Here is a 19,230-nt window from a genome sequence, read left to right as displayed (position 1 = left end):
ATGTGATCTATTAGTGATCATATCCTGGCACAAAGCATCACATTTGCATTACAGAGACATACAAATATTTGCAATCCACGTGGTCTAAATCATTGGGGGCTCAAGAGCCTGTTTTAATCCTGATTAATTTAATCCCAATAAATAAGTCCCTATTTAATCCCATCAATAAATAAATTGATTAAAAGAGTTTTATTCTAAGCAAGCAGGCTGCAAAACCTGCGGTGGGGCTTAAGTTTATTTGCATCGTGGTTTATAGTCCGTCCTTTTTGCTGCTGCTTCTCCGTTGCTGGAGACCAGAACAAAAACGGTTTCGTTCTCTGTTTTTGAGGCTTTTAATTATAAAGGTGCCGGTAGGAGGAGGGAGGGCAGAAGGGAACCAGCTGGGCTCCTTGGTACCCTTAGCGGATTTTATTTTATTTTATTTTTGCCTGTCAGAATTGAAGGGGGAGAAAAGGCGGATGTCACCGGGGGGGGGGACGGGACCTTTTGATCTGTTCATCTGCATGATCGAAATCTCCCCCTTGGCCCCTCCGTCCGTTAGGCCCTACGGTTATTCCAGGCGTTTGGCTCCTTCGCGGCTTCCAGTGTTCCTACATTCCTGTTTCACTAGCACAGGTGCTGAAGGCCACCATGATTCCACCATGGAAACACTTTTGCTGTTTTCCAACCTTTTTGTGTTTCTTCCCGTTCTGGTGCAGCATTTCCCCCCCCCCCCACAATCTCAGTCCACCTTTGGGCTGTGAGAAAAACAAAAACTGGCCATGAAGAGTCTGATATCAGATCCCACTTCTGTTTCTCCCATCCCCCCCCCCTTGCACGGATCCATCTCCTTGTTGGCAAAACTCTGCACAGAAACACAACACAATGAAGGTTTGCACCTCCCCGCCCCCCCCCCAAAAAACCTGCCCGGTTTGCAGGATGAAGCAAGAGGGAGGGGCAGGCCACCGTTCCATCTGGGACGGCTTCCAGATCACTCAGCCACCAGCGCCCGGCAGGCAGGCAGGCACCAGGAAATTGGGTCCAAAGGGCTCCCCACTTGGGGGGTGGACTAGGAGGAGCAAGGTTCAGGTTTGAGCAGAGTAGGTAAAATCAGACCGTGAATGATGATCAACGCCATGTGTTAATCCAGTCAGGCAGACCCACGGGGGACTTGGGGGTGGGGCTTGCTTCAGAGGCCCCCACGGTGCAGCACAGACCCCCTCAGCAGTGCCCAGGTTCGGTCCCCAAGATGTTGGGGAGGGGGCCGCTGGAAAGACCACCTCCCTCTGCCCTGGAGAGGTGCTGCGGCCCCACATGCCCCAGGGCACTCTGGAGGATAGAGCCGCTTGTGGGTCTCCTTCCAATGCCCCCCCCCCTGCAAGATCTAAGGCAGCCGATCCGAAAAGCCTTCAGGCCACTGGGTGGGCATCATCGGACCCTCAGTCTGAGTTCTGAGCTCCCCGCCTTGAGGGTAACCAGGCAGGATACCGCCCTGCAGTCCCACTCTCGGAGGGGGACTCCTGGGTGAGCCAGCGGTATTATGGGCTGGCTGAAGACAGGGCCTCGTTGACAGCACTGAAAACTCTTACAGACAAATTCCCCCTTTTCTTCCCCACATCATTTTGCCCCGAGGCACCATAGACATCCACCCGCTGCTCGCCCCACCATAAGGGACAGGGGGGCCCAGCGGTGTGTGTGTTGTGTGAAGAACGCCACACGGGAGCACAGCGCTTCCTGTGGCAACCTTGGCGATGTTTTCGTGGGAGAACCGTGGGCTGCAGCCAAAATTTCTTCAGGGAGAGAAAGCCCCCCCCCCCCCAAATGAGCTGTCTGCCTCTGGGAATCGGACCCCAATGTGAAAGGAGAGGGAGGTGGCTTGCAAAGGAAGAGCAAGATGGGGTCTCGGGTGGGGGGCTCTGGGCACATGCCAGGCAACTTGAAGCTGGGCTGGGTTCCCGGGGGCATCTTGGCCAGGCTGGTAGGAACATGGGGGTGGGCACTTCCTTCTTCTCCGGCCTTCTGGTGAGCGGAGGCCCTGCGGATGCTCAAGGCTGAAAGGGGGGCTCTTTTGCCAAGGCCTCTGTGTGCCCTGAAAGTCTCCCACTGCACTGCCCAGGGGGGGGGGAGGCTTGAATTGCCCCCCTCCCTCCCGTCAGTTTGGTCAGGTCTTCAGGGGGGGGGGCTTTTCAGAGGGAGGGGCCTCTTTTTCCAGCTTTGCTATCTTGATAAATAATGGAAGAGGTCCACCTTCCGTCCCCGGGTCCGAGCCCAGGAAGTGGCCCCGATGCCTCCTGCCGTCAGGCCGAATGCCCCCCCCCCAATGGCTGCAGCCCCATTTCCTGCCTCTCGGGCCAGTGGGAACCGGAATCTGGCCCTTCTGGGGCCTTGGGCCCCTCTGCAGGCTGCCTGAGGCTGCTGGGAGGCAGCCGGCAGCTGTTTGGCAAGGGGGGGGGGCAGCTCCAGCAGAAACAGATGGAAACAAACATTTATTTCTATGGAAACGCCAGAGAGCAGAGGACGGGGTGGGGGTGGGGGGGGCTTTGCTAGCTCTGCTGCAGCATCCGGGGAGGCTGTTGGGCCTTTTAGGCTGTGTGTGTGCGTGTGTGTGTGAGTGTGTGTTTGTGTGCGTGCAGAATAGCTCCCAAGCTGGCCGGGGCGGTGGGTGGGGGGGGGGGCAGGAGCTGCAGACAGAGGGGAGGTTGGCTCATGGGGAAGGTCAGCTGCAGGTGCCACAGGATGGCTGAACCCCACACAGGGCTTGTTGGATTGCACCCGCAGAGGGGTGGGGAGGGCAGGCCAGGCGTGGGGGAGGCAGGCCAGGAGCCAGGAGGAGTTTTGGGGTCACAGCCCTGTCCAGGGGCCCTGGGGGTGGGGGAAGCCCGCTTGGCAAGGGCAGCTGATGGACCAGAATGGAGCTGGGCGCTGGGCTCCCCGGTTCGGCCTCCTCTTAGCTGCTTCCGTTAGCTTCATGGGGGGAAGGGGGTTGTTGCTCCTGGCCATCTCAGCCATGGGAATGGGGCAGTGGCTTTGTCTTAAGGGGCCGGGCCTGGTCAAGGCCCAACGGACAAACATCCAGCCTGTATTTTGGAAGGAGTTCTTGCTGTTTTAGGATAGCCTGCCAGGCCAGCCCCAGAAATACTGCACAGCGGCAGTCCATCCTTCATGTCATTAGGAGATGGGGGGCTCTGGCCAAGCGGGGGGGGGGGGCTCCTAAAAGCATTCCAGCTGGATTGAAGGTCAGGGGAAGGGAGCCCAGCACCCCCCTTTCCCCCTCCGGCCAGCGTGGCGGTTGAGCTGCCTGCCAGCAGAAGCTGCCCTGGGCCGCTGCCATTGGATCCCCAGCAAATGTTTTGCATGCATAGAACCCTCCCCCACCCCCCCAAGGGGAGCATTGTTAGCATTGGGAGGGGAGGGGGAGGGGAGGCTCCCAGAAGGGAGGGGGGAATCCATTAACTCTGCTCAGAGGAGGAGGAGGAGGAGGAGTCCTTGGCCGGGCCCTCTGCTCGGAGCAGGGTTGCAGTGCAGAAACAAAGCCAGTCAGGCAAAGGAGCCAGGGAGCCCCCTCCCCCCTGCTGGATAAACAGCATTTCCCACCCCCACCCCCACCCCCCTGCCCTGATCCCAGTCAAGGAAGGAGAATTCGCTTTGCCAGGCTTTCAGGAAAGAGACTGGGGGTGGGGGTGGGGTGGTCTTGCCTTGATTTAGAGATGAGAGGGCGGAGGGGTGGGAAGAAGGGGGTCCCCTCTGGAAGTCAATTGCACTGTGGTGGGGTGCGAAAGCCCAGGGCCGCTGAAGGGAGCAGCGGAAGCCCCTTCTCCCCAGTTGTGGGGCAGGAGCCCTCCTGTAGCCCACAGAGGCTCCCTTGGCCACGTCGCTCTCCCTGCTGAGGGGAGTGGCAGGACAGGGGTCGCTCCTGCATGCGGGGGGGGGGGGGAGATGGTCCCCCTTTCTAGTGCTCCTCTAGAGATGGGAAGATGGCCGTTGTCAGGGTAACCGCAGGTATCTCTTCTGCCCCCACTCAGCAGGAAGACGGTGAAGCTCTGAGTCACCACAGAGGAGGGGGAGGGGGAGGGGGAGGCGAGGGGCAGCACCTTGGGCAGGAGAGGAGGGGCTAACAGACACCCGGATGCGCCTGGGGCTCCATCTCCTCCGGAGGACCACCTGAAGGGGACCTGCAGGTGATCCAGGCAGAGTTTAGTGGGGGGGGGGGCTGGTCATTGGCTCCCCCAAGTCTTGAGATGCTGGCCAGAAAGGAGCAGCAGAAGGGGGGGGGACGCCCCAAGCGAGCCTCATCTGGCCAAATGCTGGAGCCTGGCTGCAGGTGGGATCCGCCTTGGCTGAAGGCTGCTGGGAGAGGCTGGGGGTCCTTGTGGGTTGGGGTGGGCTGGGTGGGGGCCTCCTCCTCTGACTGGGGTGCAGCAGACCTCACCCCCCCCGCCACACTTTTCCTGCTACATTCAAGCATAAGTGAGCCAAGCAGCACTATGGGAGCAAACCGGGTGCCAAACTCTTGGGCAGGAGGGCAGGGCTGGCATCTCTGGGGCTTCAGCAGAAGCTGGTGAAGAGGCGCACAAGGTGGCTTCCCTGTCCGTCCACCAGCTGTGGGGAGAGGGCAGCCCCCTGCCAACTGCCTGCCAGGAATGCCCACCTGATTTAGCATTGGCATTTTAAGCAGTTGGTTGAGTGATAAAACACATCTAAACGCACCTTCTGCCTGTTGCCCACGGAGGGGGAATGCGCAGGTTGGAAGAAAAGCCCATCCGGCCTCGTGCCAGTCACGCCCACCTTGTCTCGCCCGTCCTTGGTATCCTTCAATGGGCCTGGACGAAACCTGAACTTGATGTATTTTCATTTAATCTCAATGTAAGCTTAATTAAAAAGGAATTAGGCGGTTGATGTGATTACTCCCCTGTGCATTCCATAATTTTCACTCTTCTATCCCATCAAGGGCTGCCGTTGGAGGAACCCTTGCAGGGGTTCTACGCACTCGGGGCCGGGGGGGGGCAGGCTAGGGGCACCTCCAGCCAGAGAGCAAAGGGGCGGGAGGGATCACAGCACCCAACATGCTGGAAGGCTGAGAGAAAACGGAGCCCTCTTTGTAGCTCAGGGTCCCCATTCCCTCGTCCGTGGATTGGCACCTGGCCACGGCTTATTCTAGGAACCAGGCTGCACACACAAGCGCAGCCCCATCAGCAGAATGCAGGCAGCATGTGAAGCCACGGCCCCTCCCGTCCATGGAAAAGCCTCCTCCCATCGAACCTGGTGCCCCAAAGGTTGGGGGGCCAATTGTGTTATGGTCAATTGTGTGATGTTGGCCATTTCCATCCGCTGCGACAGGTGGTTCGTTCGGGCACATGGCGGGAACAGGCTTTCCTTGCAGAACCTTTGGTGTTGGTGCAAGGCTGCATTGGCACAAGGGATCGTAACTTACACAAGCCCCCACCAGCCTCTGCACGTTATCCGAATGCAGCCAGCAGGTCTCTTGTGAGAGGGTTCAGTGTGTTGTGTGAATGCTTCCCTGACTGGAGCTCAGGATCACCGTGTGAACCCAGACGCAGAGAAACGCTTTCTCGGGCGTAACTGATCGTCCCAGCTTGAACCGAGCCAGGTTTATCCCAACTGTGGCTGAGATCGTGGGACCGTGCTGGAGGGTCTCAGAAAATGCAGGTCAGGGTTACATTGAAGGGGGCCTCACCTGGTGCTGGCTGGTAGTGAATTTCCGTGGGAGGCCTCCTAAGCGGGGGAAGGGGGGTTCTACCCCGTGCAGAAAGACCCCCCCCCAAAAGGCTGGGAGGGCTCTTTGCAGCAGCAGCTCCTCCTTGAGGCCCAGCCCCTTCCAGGGCCAGTGATGGCTCTCCCTCTGCCGGCCAGGGACCCCGCTGCCAGCTACCTGGCGTGGCTATTTGGCTGCCAACCGTTGACTTGCCCAACACTAGCTGGCCGCTACAAATGCCAAGCATTTATGACATGAATGATGAACGATATTGGGGTTCAGAGGATTGGAGTTCAAAGGCAGGTTTTCGTCACGCGGCCTGGGGGGGTGGGTCAGTCGAGGGGGCCGAGGCGCCTCTTGTGCTGAGCCAGAGAGGGAGGCACAGGCGTCACAGGGGCTGGTTGTGGTGGCGTTCCTTAACTTAGGTCTGGACCAATTTGTGCAACGCTCGGAAACCGTCATTCAGTGAACTGAACCCGCTTGCAACCCTCGAATGTTGCTGTGACTGCGTGTGATGCGTGAACCAAGCCTCAAAAGGGGAGGAATTGTGGTTTGTGGCCTGTTTGCATTTTTATGGCAGCGAAGTCCTTGTGCGAGTGGTGTCCGTGTTGCTGCATTTCACTCTCCTCTCATCTGCCCTCCGAGCAGCCTCCTCCTCGGGAGTTCAGGGCCGCCTCTTCTGAAGGATCCCCTTCTGAATGGGTTCTGCTCCAAGGGGAGGAATTCCAGGGGGGGGGGGTTGGGAGGAGGAGGGGGGGTCTGGGTGGGCAGGTTCTGGGTCACATGATCACCATTTGTGGCCTTCCCAGACAGCTTCCCGCAAGCAAAGCCTGGGGGCTCAGTCAGTGATTGTGTGATTCACTTAACAACCATGGGGAAAAGGTCCTAAAATCGAGCCTGGCTCCCTTCACCCCCACCTTCCTTCAGGAAATTCAGCTCACAACTGGGGTCGCGGTAGACGCGTCCTGCCTCTGCAGCCAGAGACCCTTGGGTGGGGTCTCCAGTGTCTTAATTTCAGGACCCCAGCGGGCCGACCCAACCCTTGTGCTGTGGGAACCCAACCACCCCGGAGGAGGCTCAGCAGGGGAATCGGACCCCCCCTTTGACTCAATCACGGCCGGTTCTCTTCGGGGATTCTGACAACGGAGGGCTGGCTTTAGCGTGTTGTGGGAAGTCAGCCAACCGAAGCGCACCGGCGCGATGGGCTCAGGGAGGCCCTGCCCGAACAGGCAGTCCGCGAATTCCCGGGGCTGCCAGCGGCGTGGAGGGGCCGCAGGGGGCTTCGCTCGGGGCAAACGGGGTGGGCGGGGTCTCTGCTGCGCCATCGCCGGGAATGGCCGCTCCCGACCGGCCTCCGGAGAAGCCGAGGAGCTCCGAGTCCGAACTGGCCAGCCGCGCTCTCGCTCCCCTCCGCGGCTCTGGGAACGCCGCGCGTCTGTTCCGGGCGCCCACCCGACCCAGAGCGGTCGCTGCTCCGCCGGCCGCCCTCCCCGCGGAGTTCTCCGGCGGCCGCTCGCCGCGCCTGGCCGCTGAGGTGCAGCCGCGGAGAGAGCCCGGGCGCGGGGAGCGGCGGCGGCGGCGGCTGCTCTGGCCAGGCCGGAGAAGGGGCGGGGGCCGCGGGCGGCGGGGCGGAGCCGGGGGCGGAGCTTGCGGTGCCCCCCCTCTTCCTCCCGCTCTCTCCCTCTCCCGCCGCCTCCCGCCCCGGCCGCGCTTCTGCCAGCCGCGCCGCCGGCCTCGGGAGCAGCCCCAGCCGGCGGGCGGGCGGGCGTCGCTGCCCCGGGAACGTCGGGCGGAGACGGCGGGGCCGGGCGCGCCATGCGGCGGCTGCTGCAGAGGCTGAGCCTGCCGCCTTGTCCCCCCCGCAGGCCAAGATCGCCGGCGTGATGGAGGGGAACCAGCAGCTGGCGCTGCGCATCGACGGAGCGCTCCAGGCGGCCGGGCAGGAGGTCAGCGCCCTGCGAGCCGAGCTGGGCGCCGCCAGCCGCAGACTGGCCGAGCTCAGCGCCGACGGGCCCCCCTGCGCCGCCGAGATGGCCGGAGCCGGCCCGGACCCCGCGCAGCCCAGCCTGCAAGGTAAGCGCCCCGCTCGGCCCTCCAGGGGCAACGGGGGGAGGCGGGCGGGCACGGGGGCTGCTCTGCGCCTGCCCAGCGGGCGCCCGTCTCTGCGCCGCGCTCTCGAGGGGAGCTGCGCGGGACCAGCCGCTCGCGGGCCGACCTGCAACCGGGTGGGAGTTCCGCTCGCGGCCGGCTCGGCCGGGCGATCTTCCGGCCGGCCGCGGGTTCGCTGCTCGGCCTGTCTCCCGGGCGGAGCCGGGGAAGGGCTGCCTGCCTCCCTCCTCCTTCCCGCGGACCTGGCCCTTGGCCGAGAGGGTTGGTTGGTGGGAGAGAGCCCGCCGGTGCCGCTCCTGGAGCTGGGCTGGGCCGGCTGAGCGGCCGGGGCTCGGGGCGGGCGGGGGGCGCCCGGGCGGGCGGCGTCGGAGGGGCCTTCAGAGCTGGGGGGGCTCTTCGGAGGGAGAGCCAAGAGCCCCCCCGGGGGGCGGGGATTGTGCAGAGGAGGGTTTTGGAGCGATGACGTCATGGGGCTCAGGTCCTCGGTGGTGGCGGCGGCAGCAACATCTGGCTTCTGCCCCCCCCCACCCCACCAAAGTGCCCGTGGGGGGCAAGTGAGCGACGTCCAGAGGAGCCGCTGGGGAAGCGGTTGGGAGGCGAAGGGAGGCCCCTCCCCGCCCAAGACCCGGGAGGGCCTGAATTGGGTGTCTATCCCGCTTGGAAGCGAAGGGAAGGCTCTGCCCCTCTTTCTCTTCCTCTTTCTAGTAACAAGTCTGGATCTGCTTAGGAAATCGCCTCTTCCTGGGATTTTCGGGGGGGGGGGTGGAAGGGCGGAGGGGAGGACTTGGCAGATGGAGCCGCGAAGGCGTCTCGGCTGGGGCTTCTCGTGGAACATGCGGCAGCCGCAGCAGTTGCAAGAAATGTGTGTGGGAGGGGGATCGCTGCCCCCACCCCCCAAGCAAAGCCAGGAAATGGTCGTGGAGCTAAGTGGCTGAGGCCCCTGGCACAAGGTGGGCATCCGCCCCCAGCCCCCTCCGAAATCAGCCGGAGCAGCCTCAGGAGAAGGGGCCCTCTGCTGCGGCTGGAGGGGTTAGGAGGGTCCGGGTGCCCTGCAGTCTGGCATCCCCCCCCCCCTGGCCCTTTCCAAGGTCTGCTCCGTGCCAGGGCTCATCAGCACCCATTAAACTGCAGTGGGGATGTGTTGGAGGGTGGGTGGTGGGGCAGGCCAGGCTCCAGTCCCTCCACTGAGCCTGTGGGGCACGGTTGGTGGGAGGGGGGGTCCGGCATGTTAGTCCCGATGCCCTCTGATGATGCCCTCTGGTCTTTTCTTCGTTGCCTGTTCAAAAGTGGACAGGCTGCCTCCCAAGGGGTGGGGGTGGGGCTCCTCTCTCCCCACTGCTTCTTTAAAGGGCCAAGAGAGTCGGGAGGGGCATCATATGCACCCTCTCACCCCCCACCAAGCAGAGACCCCTGGTTGAAGGTTGAGCCTGGAAAGGGGTTGGGGGGCCCTCGGGAATCGTATCGCCAAATCTTAGTTGCCAATTGGTGGCCTCCTCAAGTCCCTGCTGTGACGTTTGGGGGCCAGAGCTGGCCACGAGGAGGAGACCCTAGAAGCCCCAGCCCTCCAAGGAAGGAAAGGCTCCATTATCCTGCTCTCCCAGCTCTGCTTTTTTCCTGCACGTTTCCATTCGGTGTGAGGAAAAGAGAGAAGGGTGATCCTGCCAGCCCCCTTCCAGGGAGAAGGGCATTGGGGGGGGGGGTGGCTCTCCAGAATGACAGAAGAATATCCTGCCCCTCGGCCCATCCGCCCGGACTTCCACCCTTCCCTTCCGCTGGCTATCTGAAGGGAAGCTGCTCTCTGCCCACTCAGAAGCGTCTCCCTCCGTCCCAGCCCCAGTTATGGGGAGGAAGCCTCCTGCCTGGGAAGGGAAGGAGGGAGAAAGGGTTGGGGGCTGGCAGGGGGCAGGGGTCTCCTGGCCCCCTCCCCCCCTTCCTGGGGCCCAGGGACACTCCTTCCGTGGTGGGGGCTGCCCTCTGCACCTTCCGGCCCTTCCTTGGTGAGCCGGGCTCCCCTGGTTGGCAGCTGGCACAGGCAGCCTGAGGTCATCTGATTTCCGGTCAAGCTGCCCTTTGATTTGTGAGGAGTGGACGTAGCCTGCTGTGTGACTCTGGCCTGGACACCAGGGCTTCTGCCAGGCCCTGCAGGGAAGCGCCTGCCGTGTGTAAGAAAAGGGTTTTTCCCCCCCCATAGAATTTGAGTCTGGGGGCTCTTTGTCTTTGGGCCAATCTGGGCATTAGACTGCGGCTGGGCACCATCGGTCGGGGGTCTCTGGGAGCTGCACAGAGGCTCTTTCAAGGCCAATTGCGGGTGGCACAGCTGAGCTCTTGACCACTCCTGGCCTGAGAGGTGCACCTGTGCCAGCTCCAAGCGGCTGCCCTCGACCCACTCCTCCTCGCCCACCCCCCCCACCCTGATCCGGCACAGCTGGAGTGGGCAATTGCCTTTGAGTCCCCACTGCTTCGCCTTCCTTTCCCCCTGGGTGCCTCAGGCTGAGACGGTCTGGAGGGGGCTGGGGAGGGCCAGGAGCCGGGCCTGAAGAAAGACGCGGGGCTGCTTTGAAGAGAGGCCCTGCCCTCCTCACAGGCCCACGTGGGGGCAAAGCCTTCGCTCCCGGCTGGGTTGCGGCCTTTAGCAGCCCAGAAGACCCCCCTCTCAGCCCCCCTCGCCCCCTGCAGAGAAGTCAAAGTGGGAAGGAGAAGAACGGGGGGATTCATTCCAGTGGGCCCAATGTGGTTCCTGTGCTGTTTGTGTTCTCGTGTCAGCTGCCCTTCCTCTCTTACGGCCTCTCTTCCTGGGGGGGCTGCTTTGAGGTAGCTGCCCCAGGAGAAAACGTGGCCACCGTTGGCTTTTTGGGGGGGGAGAGGGGGGCACCTCGGCATTGGCATCTCGTGTCGCTGAGAGAGCCTGGCACTCTGGCGCAGCCACTCGCTAACAAGGTGCTCTGAAGGGGTAAACACAGCCCGTTAATTAAATCTGCAGGCCCCGATTAAATTGGAAGCAGTTGCAAATATGGGGAGGGGGAGTTCAGGCGTCTGTGGGGGCAGGGAGGGAGCCCGGTTGGGGCTGATCCTTTTGCCCCAGTGGGAATCAGGGCGGAGAGCAGCTGCTCACTGGGGGACGATGGGATCTGTGGTCTACCTGCTTTGAGGTATTTTGGAGGGCAGCAGGTGGTGCATTGATACAGGGCTCTTCTCCCAGGACAGAGCCCCCACTCGGGCTCATAGTTGCTGCCATTGGCTCAATTTAGAGGCCGGCCTGCATTTCCTGTTGCCTCGAAAACCCACCCGGCAGGGTCCTGTTCCCAGGGAAGGACACATCTGGGCATCAAAACGTGAAAAAGGCCAGGAGCGTTTTTTGTTCCAATCTAAAACTGTTCCTCTTTGAACCCCTTTTTTCAAGTGAAATAGGAACCTGGCACGCCAGACTGCAATTAAACGGGTGTGTGTGTGTGTGTGTCTTTGTGTGTGTGTGTGTGTTCTCTCCCCCCCACCACCCTCAGAGGAAGGGGTCCGAGGGAAGGAAGCGTTTGGGACTTCTGAGGAGATGGCCCACTGAAAGGGAAGGGCGTGAGGAAAAGAGACCACCCGGCGATTGGTTTCCTGTGAGGAGGCTGGACTAAAATCACCAACATGATTATGAAAAAAAAGAAATAGTTTTAATTGGTAACTAAATTTGACATCTTTCCTTTGGGCTGACCTGGATCCCCTCTCCTCTTTTTCCCATAAAAATAATAATCCTCCACCGCCACCTGAGGAGGGGGCTTCTCATCCTGAAGAATAACGAGGATGGGGGGATTCCAGTGAATATCCTGCTCAGCAACAGAGGGTTCCTTTTTGTGGGGGGGGGAATCCATTTTCTTCGGGCAGGGGCTGTGAATGGCAGATGGGGAAGTGGCTCCCCTGTGAGGAAGCTGGGGCTAGGCTGTGGGGTGGGCAGAGGGGGTGAGATTCCTGTCTCCCCCCCTGCCCCCCCCTGATCGCCTGTTCAGTCCGAGGAGGAGGAGGAGGGGGAAGAGCAGCCAGAGCGGTTGGGAGACCTGAGGTCCAAAACCGTCCAGATGTTTGGCTGTGGAGTCAAGGAAGCCCCCCTCCCCTTTCTGGCCCACCTCTTGTTGCCCAGGAACCGAGTCTCCTGCCGGGGCGGCCACGAGTGCCAGGGCATGGGGGGCTGGCAAGGGGGCCTTTGGGGGCAGCTCCCTGTGGTTTTCCCAGCCAGGCTCAAGCAGCCCGTGAGGGAAGGAACCCCTCGGGAAGGAGGTGTCCAGCGGCTCATAGAAACCTGCAAGGAGGAGGTGGACGTCCTGGATCCGTGGCCAAAAGCCGGGAGCTGAGCCACCCCCGTTCCGGCCTGAGGACGTGGCTGACCCTCAGCGGCCATGGGGGGCTTCCTGTCGCAGCCGCAGCGGCTCTGGCCAGTGGTTGCAGGAGCCTTAGAGGGCTGGTGGTGGTGACCCAGGCTCCCCCCTGTGCCCTGCCCAGCCGCCTTTGGGCATGCCTGGACGGCAGCCTCGTCTGTCTCTAACCTCGTCTGGCTGAGGTTAGGCAGCCTCCGGCTGGGATGGAGAAACACACTCGACCAGTGAAGGGTCTCAACCTTCCCAACGCCCAGGACCCTTGGATGCAGCTCCTCATGTTGTGGTGACCCCCCCCCCCAACCATAAAATTGTTTTATGCTTCCCGTATTTTTTCTGAAATACGTGTTTTCCGATGGTCTTAGGCGACCCCTGTGAAAGGGCCGTTCGACCCCCAAAGGGCTCCCGCCCCGCAGGTTGAGAACAGGAGGACTCGGTTTGCCTTGTGTGAAAAGGCCCACAGCTTACATTTGTTATTTCTCCTTTCTGATGACTCTTCACATTCTCCGGAGGTCTTTGCTGTGGTGGTGCCTGCAGCCTTCTCCGGGCCCAAGAGCCGGAAGGAGGAGGGTCCTCCCCTCTGAAGGTCCCATTCCGTGTCTCTGTGGGGGAACCCCACACTCCGGCCTGTTGCGCGATGAGAGGAGCCCCGAGGAGCCCCGAGGCCGCCTGCTTTTACTTTTAGCTCCCCCCCCCTCAAAGTCTGAGTCCTCTGAACAGATTGCAGAGTTCCTTTCCAGGCGTTTGTTCGTTTATTCCTTTCCTTCTTGGCCACGTTTGCCAGGCTGTCCGACTGCAGAGCAGCTGTGGGCAGCTCAGGAACAGGCGGAGGGCAGCAAAAGGAAAGCTGGAAGCCTCGAGTCAGGTTTCCCCCCCCCCAGGGGCCCACGGCCACTCCAGCCCTCCCTCCGAGAGAGGGGCTGCCCCAACCAGGGCCCACCTGAGCCTGCCCCAGAGGGGCCCCTGGAGGTGGCAGGTTTCAATGCGTGGGACCCACACAGCACCCTTCTTCTCCTCCCCCCCTCCCCGGGAAAGGGGTGCAGGCCACCCAGTTTGCTGTCCTGCTGGGGATGTCCAGGGCCCCCCGGCCTCCATTTCTCTGGCCGGCCGTGCTGCCTTCAGTGCCACCCCTGCCGCTCCTCCCCTGGTACCAGTTAGTGCGCTGAAGAAGGCTCACCAGGGTAATTATGGAAGGGCCTCGTGGTTCAGCAGAGTGGCAGTAAATACCAGCTGCACGGTGCCCACGTTTGGCGCTCTGGGAGAAAATGTGCCCCTGTCTTCTGGATCAATGGGTGAGGGGGGCTTCTGCGCCTGTCCTCTCCCCGAGTTGGAGGCATTCCTGGGGGGAGGGGCCTTTTGAGCCCTCTTTGCTTCTGGTCTCCCCCCCCCTGCCTTCTTCTCCCTGGCACCTCCGCTAGATTCAGGCATGCTGCATTTTGCGGCCTGAATGAGAAAAACGAGGAGTCCCTGGGAGCGATTCTCCCTAAGAATCCAGGCAGCCAGCAGGGCCCTTGGCACCTTTTGCACCTGCAGCCGCGACCCAGGTGTGCCCTGCAGCCTGTGCAGCCTCGCCTGGCTCCCCTGGGCCTTCCTTCCCACCTTTGCTTGAGCAGCAGGGCGATGGACGAGGGCCGGGCACAGGCCTCCCCTGCTCAGCCTCCTCCTCCGTGGAGAGCCTCACTTCAAGCATGAGGCCGGGCGCTCAGCCTTGGCATGGAGGACGGGCGTGCGCTGCTGCTCTGGGCCGCCACAACTCCTCTCCCTCCCTCTCCCTCCGCTGCCGAGAGGAGCCCCCGGTGTCCCCAGTGAAGCCGCCTAACCTCTAATCCAGGGCCGGGGGGGGGGGGAGGGCTCGGCCCCTGCTTCTCCCTGGGGGCCTCTTCCAGATGCTTTTCCTGACAGATGTTTCCCAGCCGGGCCTTCCTTCCTCCTCCTGGTTCCCAGGGAGAAATCTCCTCCTCCTTTGCCTTCCCTTTCAGAGCTCAGCAGGAAATCCCTGCCCTCTTCCGGGTATCCCAGCCGGGCCTTCAAGGGAAGCCGCCCCTCGTGGCGTAAGTGTGGCACACGCTTACCCTGAGGCTTCGTGGCCTTGTGCCCTCCGCTCTCCAGGTGCCCCCTTCCCTCCCCCATCAATCTCCCCATCGCCGGGGTGCTCCGGGGGGGGGGGTGTCAGAGGGCGACCCTTTCCTGACCTTGCACCCCCCCCCCACGCCTCCTCAGTCCTTCCACTGCAGTGAATTTCTGCTGCTTTTCCATCCGGGTGAATTCTGCCATCCCAGCCTCTCTCGTGGGTTGGGGTCTGGCTGCCCTCAGAGCCGGTGGAAGCCGCCAGCAGGGAGGGGCCAGGGGGAGCACAGAGAGAGGCAGGGATGAATTGGAGCAAGGTTGGCTGAGCCTCCTAAGAGCCTCCGGGGGGGGGGAAGGGAGGGGGCGGAGTTGTTGCTCTGGCTGTGGGTGATGGGCAGCCTCCCCCCCCCCCCCCGCCCAGGGCCAGCAGTCACCTCCGATGCTTTGGGGCTCTGCTTGAGTCCTTAGCCTTGCTGGGCTGATCCGCAAAGGCCTCGGCTGTCTGTCCCTACTTGCTCGGTGCAGAAAGCGGCCCCTTCCTCTTGCCCCCCCCTTGCCCCCTCCTGGGTCAGGCCTGGCACCCTGGAGCCCTTCGCCCAGTCAGGGCACCGCGAGGCCCGTCCACGGTTCAGGAATTGGAGGGGCCTCTGTCGAGCTTCATTCTGGCAAAGGAAGAGCTGCCGTGAATTGCCACATGGGCCGTCCGTTCTTACCGTCAAGCCACGAAGCTCTGGCCCTCCTTGAAAGGCAAGGAAGGCTCTAGTCCTCATGAATGGCTTCCTCCAAGCAGCACCAAAATGAGGCAGATCATCCAAGAGAGTCCATTTGCCTGTTCCCAGTTCTGACCAGCAGCAGCAGCTCTGCGGGGGCCAGAACTGAATTTGGGTGGGTGGGTGGGAGGGTGAGGTCCCCCTCTGGAGCGGCAGCTGAACTGGGTCTCTTTCCTGCCCCCTGCAGCACTTCACCTCCCATGCCCAGAGCTGCCCGGCGATGCTCCCACCCAGGGACTGTCCCTTCAGCTGCCACGTGCCCCCCCCCAGGCTTAATGCGCTTTTAAGGTGGTTGTGGAGGGAAAGTGGGTGGGGCCACCCAGGAGCAGCAGGTGAAAAGGGAAGGACCCCCCCCACCAGGGGACGAAGACTCTTGTTCCTGCAGTGGCTCATCCCTGGCTGTGCTGGAGGAGGAGTCGCAGGGGGCATTGTGGGGGGAGGGTCTCTGACCTTGAAAGCTGCATGGATGCTTCAGCCGACAGTTGCCAGAACAAGTAGGGGGGAGACCCTTGTGAGTGCTGCATGCAATGAAATCTCCTTTTGATGCATGCCGATTGGTGTACATTCAAAGGGACAAAATTATTCTAAGAACAGTTAGTCAGTGGAACAACTTGCCACCAGAGGTTGTGGGTGCTCCGTCACTGGAGGCCTTCCAGAAGAGATTGGACGGCTGTTTCTCCAGAATGGTAGAGGGTCTCCTGCTTGAGAGGCGGTGGGGTCAGACTAGACGACCTCCAAGGCCTCCCCTTCCAACTATCTTATTCTGTAATTTTGTAAGCGGGTCCGAAGCGTGGCAGACCAAGCCCTTTGGGGAGGGGATGTCTGCCCCAGCTGGGACCCAGCCTGGCTCCTGGGTGCCATTTGAGGCTTGGGGCCTGCCCTCTGGAACAGCCCCCCCTGCACCTTCACAGCCCTCTCCCCCACCTGCCGTCTTTCTCAAAAGTTTCTCAAAGTTTCTTGGCTGTTTCCGGGGCTTAAGCAGATGTTTCTTTTCTTACATTCTGTGTGCCGCCCAAAGTCAGCCGGGAATCAGTGACTTTGGCAGAGTGGATGGTATCCGTGGGGCAGCTGTGGTCCCTCCTGGCCTTCCCTTCTCACCCCCCCTCCGCCTCTTCTTTGCTGGGCCTTCACCTTTTCCTCCCCAAATGATCCACTTCTCCAATTCTACTCCCACTCGGGGGGCAGCTGGCATCTGGCTCCCCATTTTATAGTTGCAGGATGGGAAACGGGGACCCTGCAATGCGCTGGTTCCGGTTTCCCCTTCTTTCCACTGGCGAAATGCCTTGCCGGGAGGTTTGTGGAGCACCAGGTGCACCTGACGGCTTTGAGTTTATCCCTGCGGAGAAGTTTTCACCTCCTTCCATTCCTGCGCCTGCTTCTACGACTGCGGAGAACGACTTCTCCCCCACGAAGGTTCTTCCTCTGGGAGGCCCCGGGGCTTCTCGGCCCCTGAGGGCTCTTTGTGCCCACTGAGCAGGCCCCGCCCGGCGGCTGTCAGCCTAGATTTGGGTCCGGTCCCTGCCAGCAAGCCAGGCAAGGTGAGGAGGGGAAGGAAGGCCTGTGACCGGCCAGCGCCGTTTCCCGGGCCCTCCTCAGGCCGCGTTGGCTGATTCTGGGACCCCCTAGCGCTCCCTGCCAGGGTGGAGGGCGGACTCTTTAGGGGCAGCCTAGGGATGGGGCTCAGCTCCCCCTGGAATGGGGCGGGTGGCTGCCTCCGGCCGGCTGCTCTGAAGGTGGCCCCGTGGTCGCCCTGACTCTGCACCACCCGCAAATGTGGCTGTCGTTTCCCCAGAAACTCTGTCTTCCTCCTCTGCATGATTTAGCCTCTGGGGGCTTCCTAATAAGCTGTGTTTGTCCACTGCCCCCCCCCCCAAATGGCAGATAATGAGCCCTTTGCAAACCCCCCCCCCCCGCTAGATCCAAGCATCCTGGCTGTGGCTGGACCAAGGCTTTGTTCTCCCCCCTCGCTTCTCCCCTCCTCCTCCTCCTCTTTTTACTTATTAATGGGGAGGGGGCTGAGAGCGGTGCTGCTGTCGGATAAATTAATTTCTTGCCCATTTCCCTGGCAGTCCTTGTCGCCTGAATGGCCCCCAGGAGGATCCTGTCTTTAGCCCTGATAAACCACCTCTGGCAGTGCCCCCACCCACACCGGAGAACAGCCGAGGATTGGGGCGGTGGGGGGCAGCAATTAAAGACTTTTATGGGCCCCATTTCTCTCTCTGCCTGGGGCTCCCGGGGCAAAAGTCCCAGGGGGCGAAATAAGTGGGGCTTTGGGGGAAGGGTCTTTTTCTGAAGACATCTGGTTCCTAGGCCAGTGGGACCAGGAAATCCCTCCACCTCCTTTTTATTGATGTATAGGCCGCCCCACCCCCAACAGCTCTGGGCACTGTTTTGAACCGGCATAGTGTGTGTGTGTGTGTGTGTGTGTGTGTGTGTGTGTGTCCCATGGGGATGTGTGCATGCTCTTCCTTTGAGGCCTGACTTCATCGTGGGCAGGATAATATCCCCACGGCTTGCAGGCGTTTGCTCGTCCTGGGTGAGTCTGGCAGGGAACAAAAGCAATATTCCTTCCTCCTCCTCCTCCTCCTCCTCTTCTCACAACAGCCCCGCGAGGTGGGCTGGGCAGAGAGAACGTGTGACTGTCCCAAGGTCAGCCGGGCGGCTTTCATGGCAAAGGCGGGACTGGAACTCCCCGTCTCCCTGCTTCCTATCCTGGCGCCTGGGCTGCCATCACTTTTGGCCTCCCTTTCAGCTCTGCTCAGTTGCTTTTCATCCCTCTTTCTCCGTGGCCCCCAAAGGCCCCTGGTCCGGCTGGGGCTGGGGCTGCGGCTGGGGCCTCACTCAGCAGCCGCCCCCTGGACCACACAGGAGCCGGTGGGAGAGGAAGCCTTCCCTCTCTGCAGCTGAGCTGGCTTGAGTGCCTTCAGACCCGGGCTCAGCTGGGAAGCATGGCCGGGGCCCCTGCCTCCTCCTCCTCCTCCTCCTCCTCCTCCTCCTCCTCCTCCTCTTTTCCCCATTTCAGGAGCAAAACCTGGCCATCCCCACCAGCCCCCAAAGGCCCCTGCAGAGAGAACATTTTGCCCGGAAGGCCAATCCAGCCGAAGTCTTCTTCTGAAAAGCCCCATCGGCCACTGAGCTGTGCCCGGATGCTTTCTAAGCACGGCTGGAGGAAGCCCAGGGAGCTCGGAACAACTGGGGGAGAGAACGTGTCCCCCCCTGAGGACCAAACTGGGCGAGAGGCAACTTCTTGCCCAGCTCCAGGAGGCCTTCAAGCCCCAAGGCAAAGTTGCATTTTGCCCTTTTTGGCTGCCACCAGAGGTGGAAATAGGCGCTGGTTTCAGTGGCAGAATCACAGAGTTGGAAGGGACCTTGGAGGTCTTCTAGCCCCCTGCTGAAGCCGGAGACCCTGCCCCTTTCCAGAGAAATGGCTGTCCAGTCTCTGTCCAGACAGACAAGGATGGAGCACCCACCACTTCTGGAGGGGAGCCTTTCCTCCTGGTTAATTGTTCTGTCAAGAAGTGTCTCCTAGGATGGCTGTCTCCTTGCTCAGTGTTCCCAGAGGCCAGGCTGGGTGGGAGTGGGCGAGAGGCCCTTCCTCCCTTCCCTTCCCTTCCTTCCTTCCTTCCTCCCTCCCTCCCTCCCTCCTTCCCTTCCCTTCCCTTCCTTCCCTTCCCTGCTCCCACAGAAGGGAGAGGGGTCCCTTTCTCTTCCCTCCTGCCCTTTTTAAAGCTCCATCGCCCTTCCTGACCCCCCCCCCAATACCCTCTCTGCGTTCACCCAGAAACCGGAAGGCCCCGGCAGGCAGGACTTCTGCCAGGCGTCTCTCCAGTTGCCCTGGGAGGGCGAAGTTCCCCCGGTTGGACTGGCTGGGGACTTCGTAGCCCATCCTCCTTGCCTGACCGATGGGAAGTATAGCGCCCAGATCCTAAAAGGACACCCCTGTCTTTATCCGGGAGCATCTGTTGGCTTCAGTCCCGGATCCCCATTTTTATTTGGGGGGGGGGTTCACGCAGTGATTGAAACCCAGCAAATTGGATTAATCAACCCCGCCGTCTCCCCTTTGACGCCGGCCGTAGTTTTAATGAAGGAAACACGCGTGGGGATTAAATTAGCAGTCGAGGCAGGAAGAGTCAAGTGTCGGATTGGTTGCCTTGATTAAGCCTCACGGAGAATTAGCCCTCTGATTAATTTTTCCTGCTCCTGGGTGTCAAAAGGGATTTCCTGATACAACCTTATTCCT

The 19,230-nt window shown here is 61.4% G+C and overlaps 1 protein-coding gene across 1 annotated transcript in view; it reads left to right on the top strand.

The window, feature by feature from the left end:
- Positions 1-19,230, top strand: part of KAZN (kazrin, periplakin interacting protein) — a gene marked incomplete in the record, with an annotated part of 51,023 nt that overhangs the window by 10,550 nt on the left and 21,243 nt on the right. Inside the window, 1 exon segment of the mRNA XM_087702703.1 lies at positions 7,558-7,765. Within this exon segment, the coding sequence (XP_087558829.1) occupies positions 7,558-7,765 (208 nt within the window).

This window comes from Thamnophis sirtalis, unplaced genomic scaffold (assembly GCF_051295495.1).
Source record: "Thamnophis sirtalis isolate CommonGarterSnake01/CBP01778 unplaced genomic scaffold, rThaSir2_p1.2 scaffold_15, whole genome shotgun sequence".
In the NCBI taxonomy this organism is placed as follows: Eukaryota; Metazoa; Chordata; class Lepidosauria; order Squamata; family Natricidae; genus Thamnophis; species Thamnophis sirtalis.
Note: the sequence above shows the minus strand (reverse complement) of the source record. Positions and strands in the feature narration are given on the sequence as shown.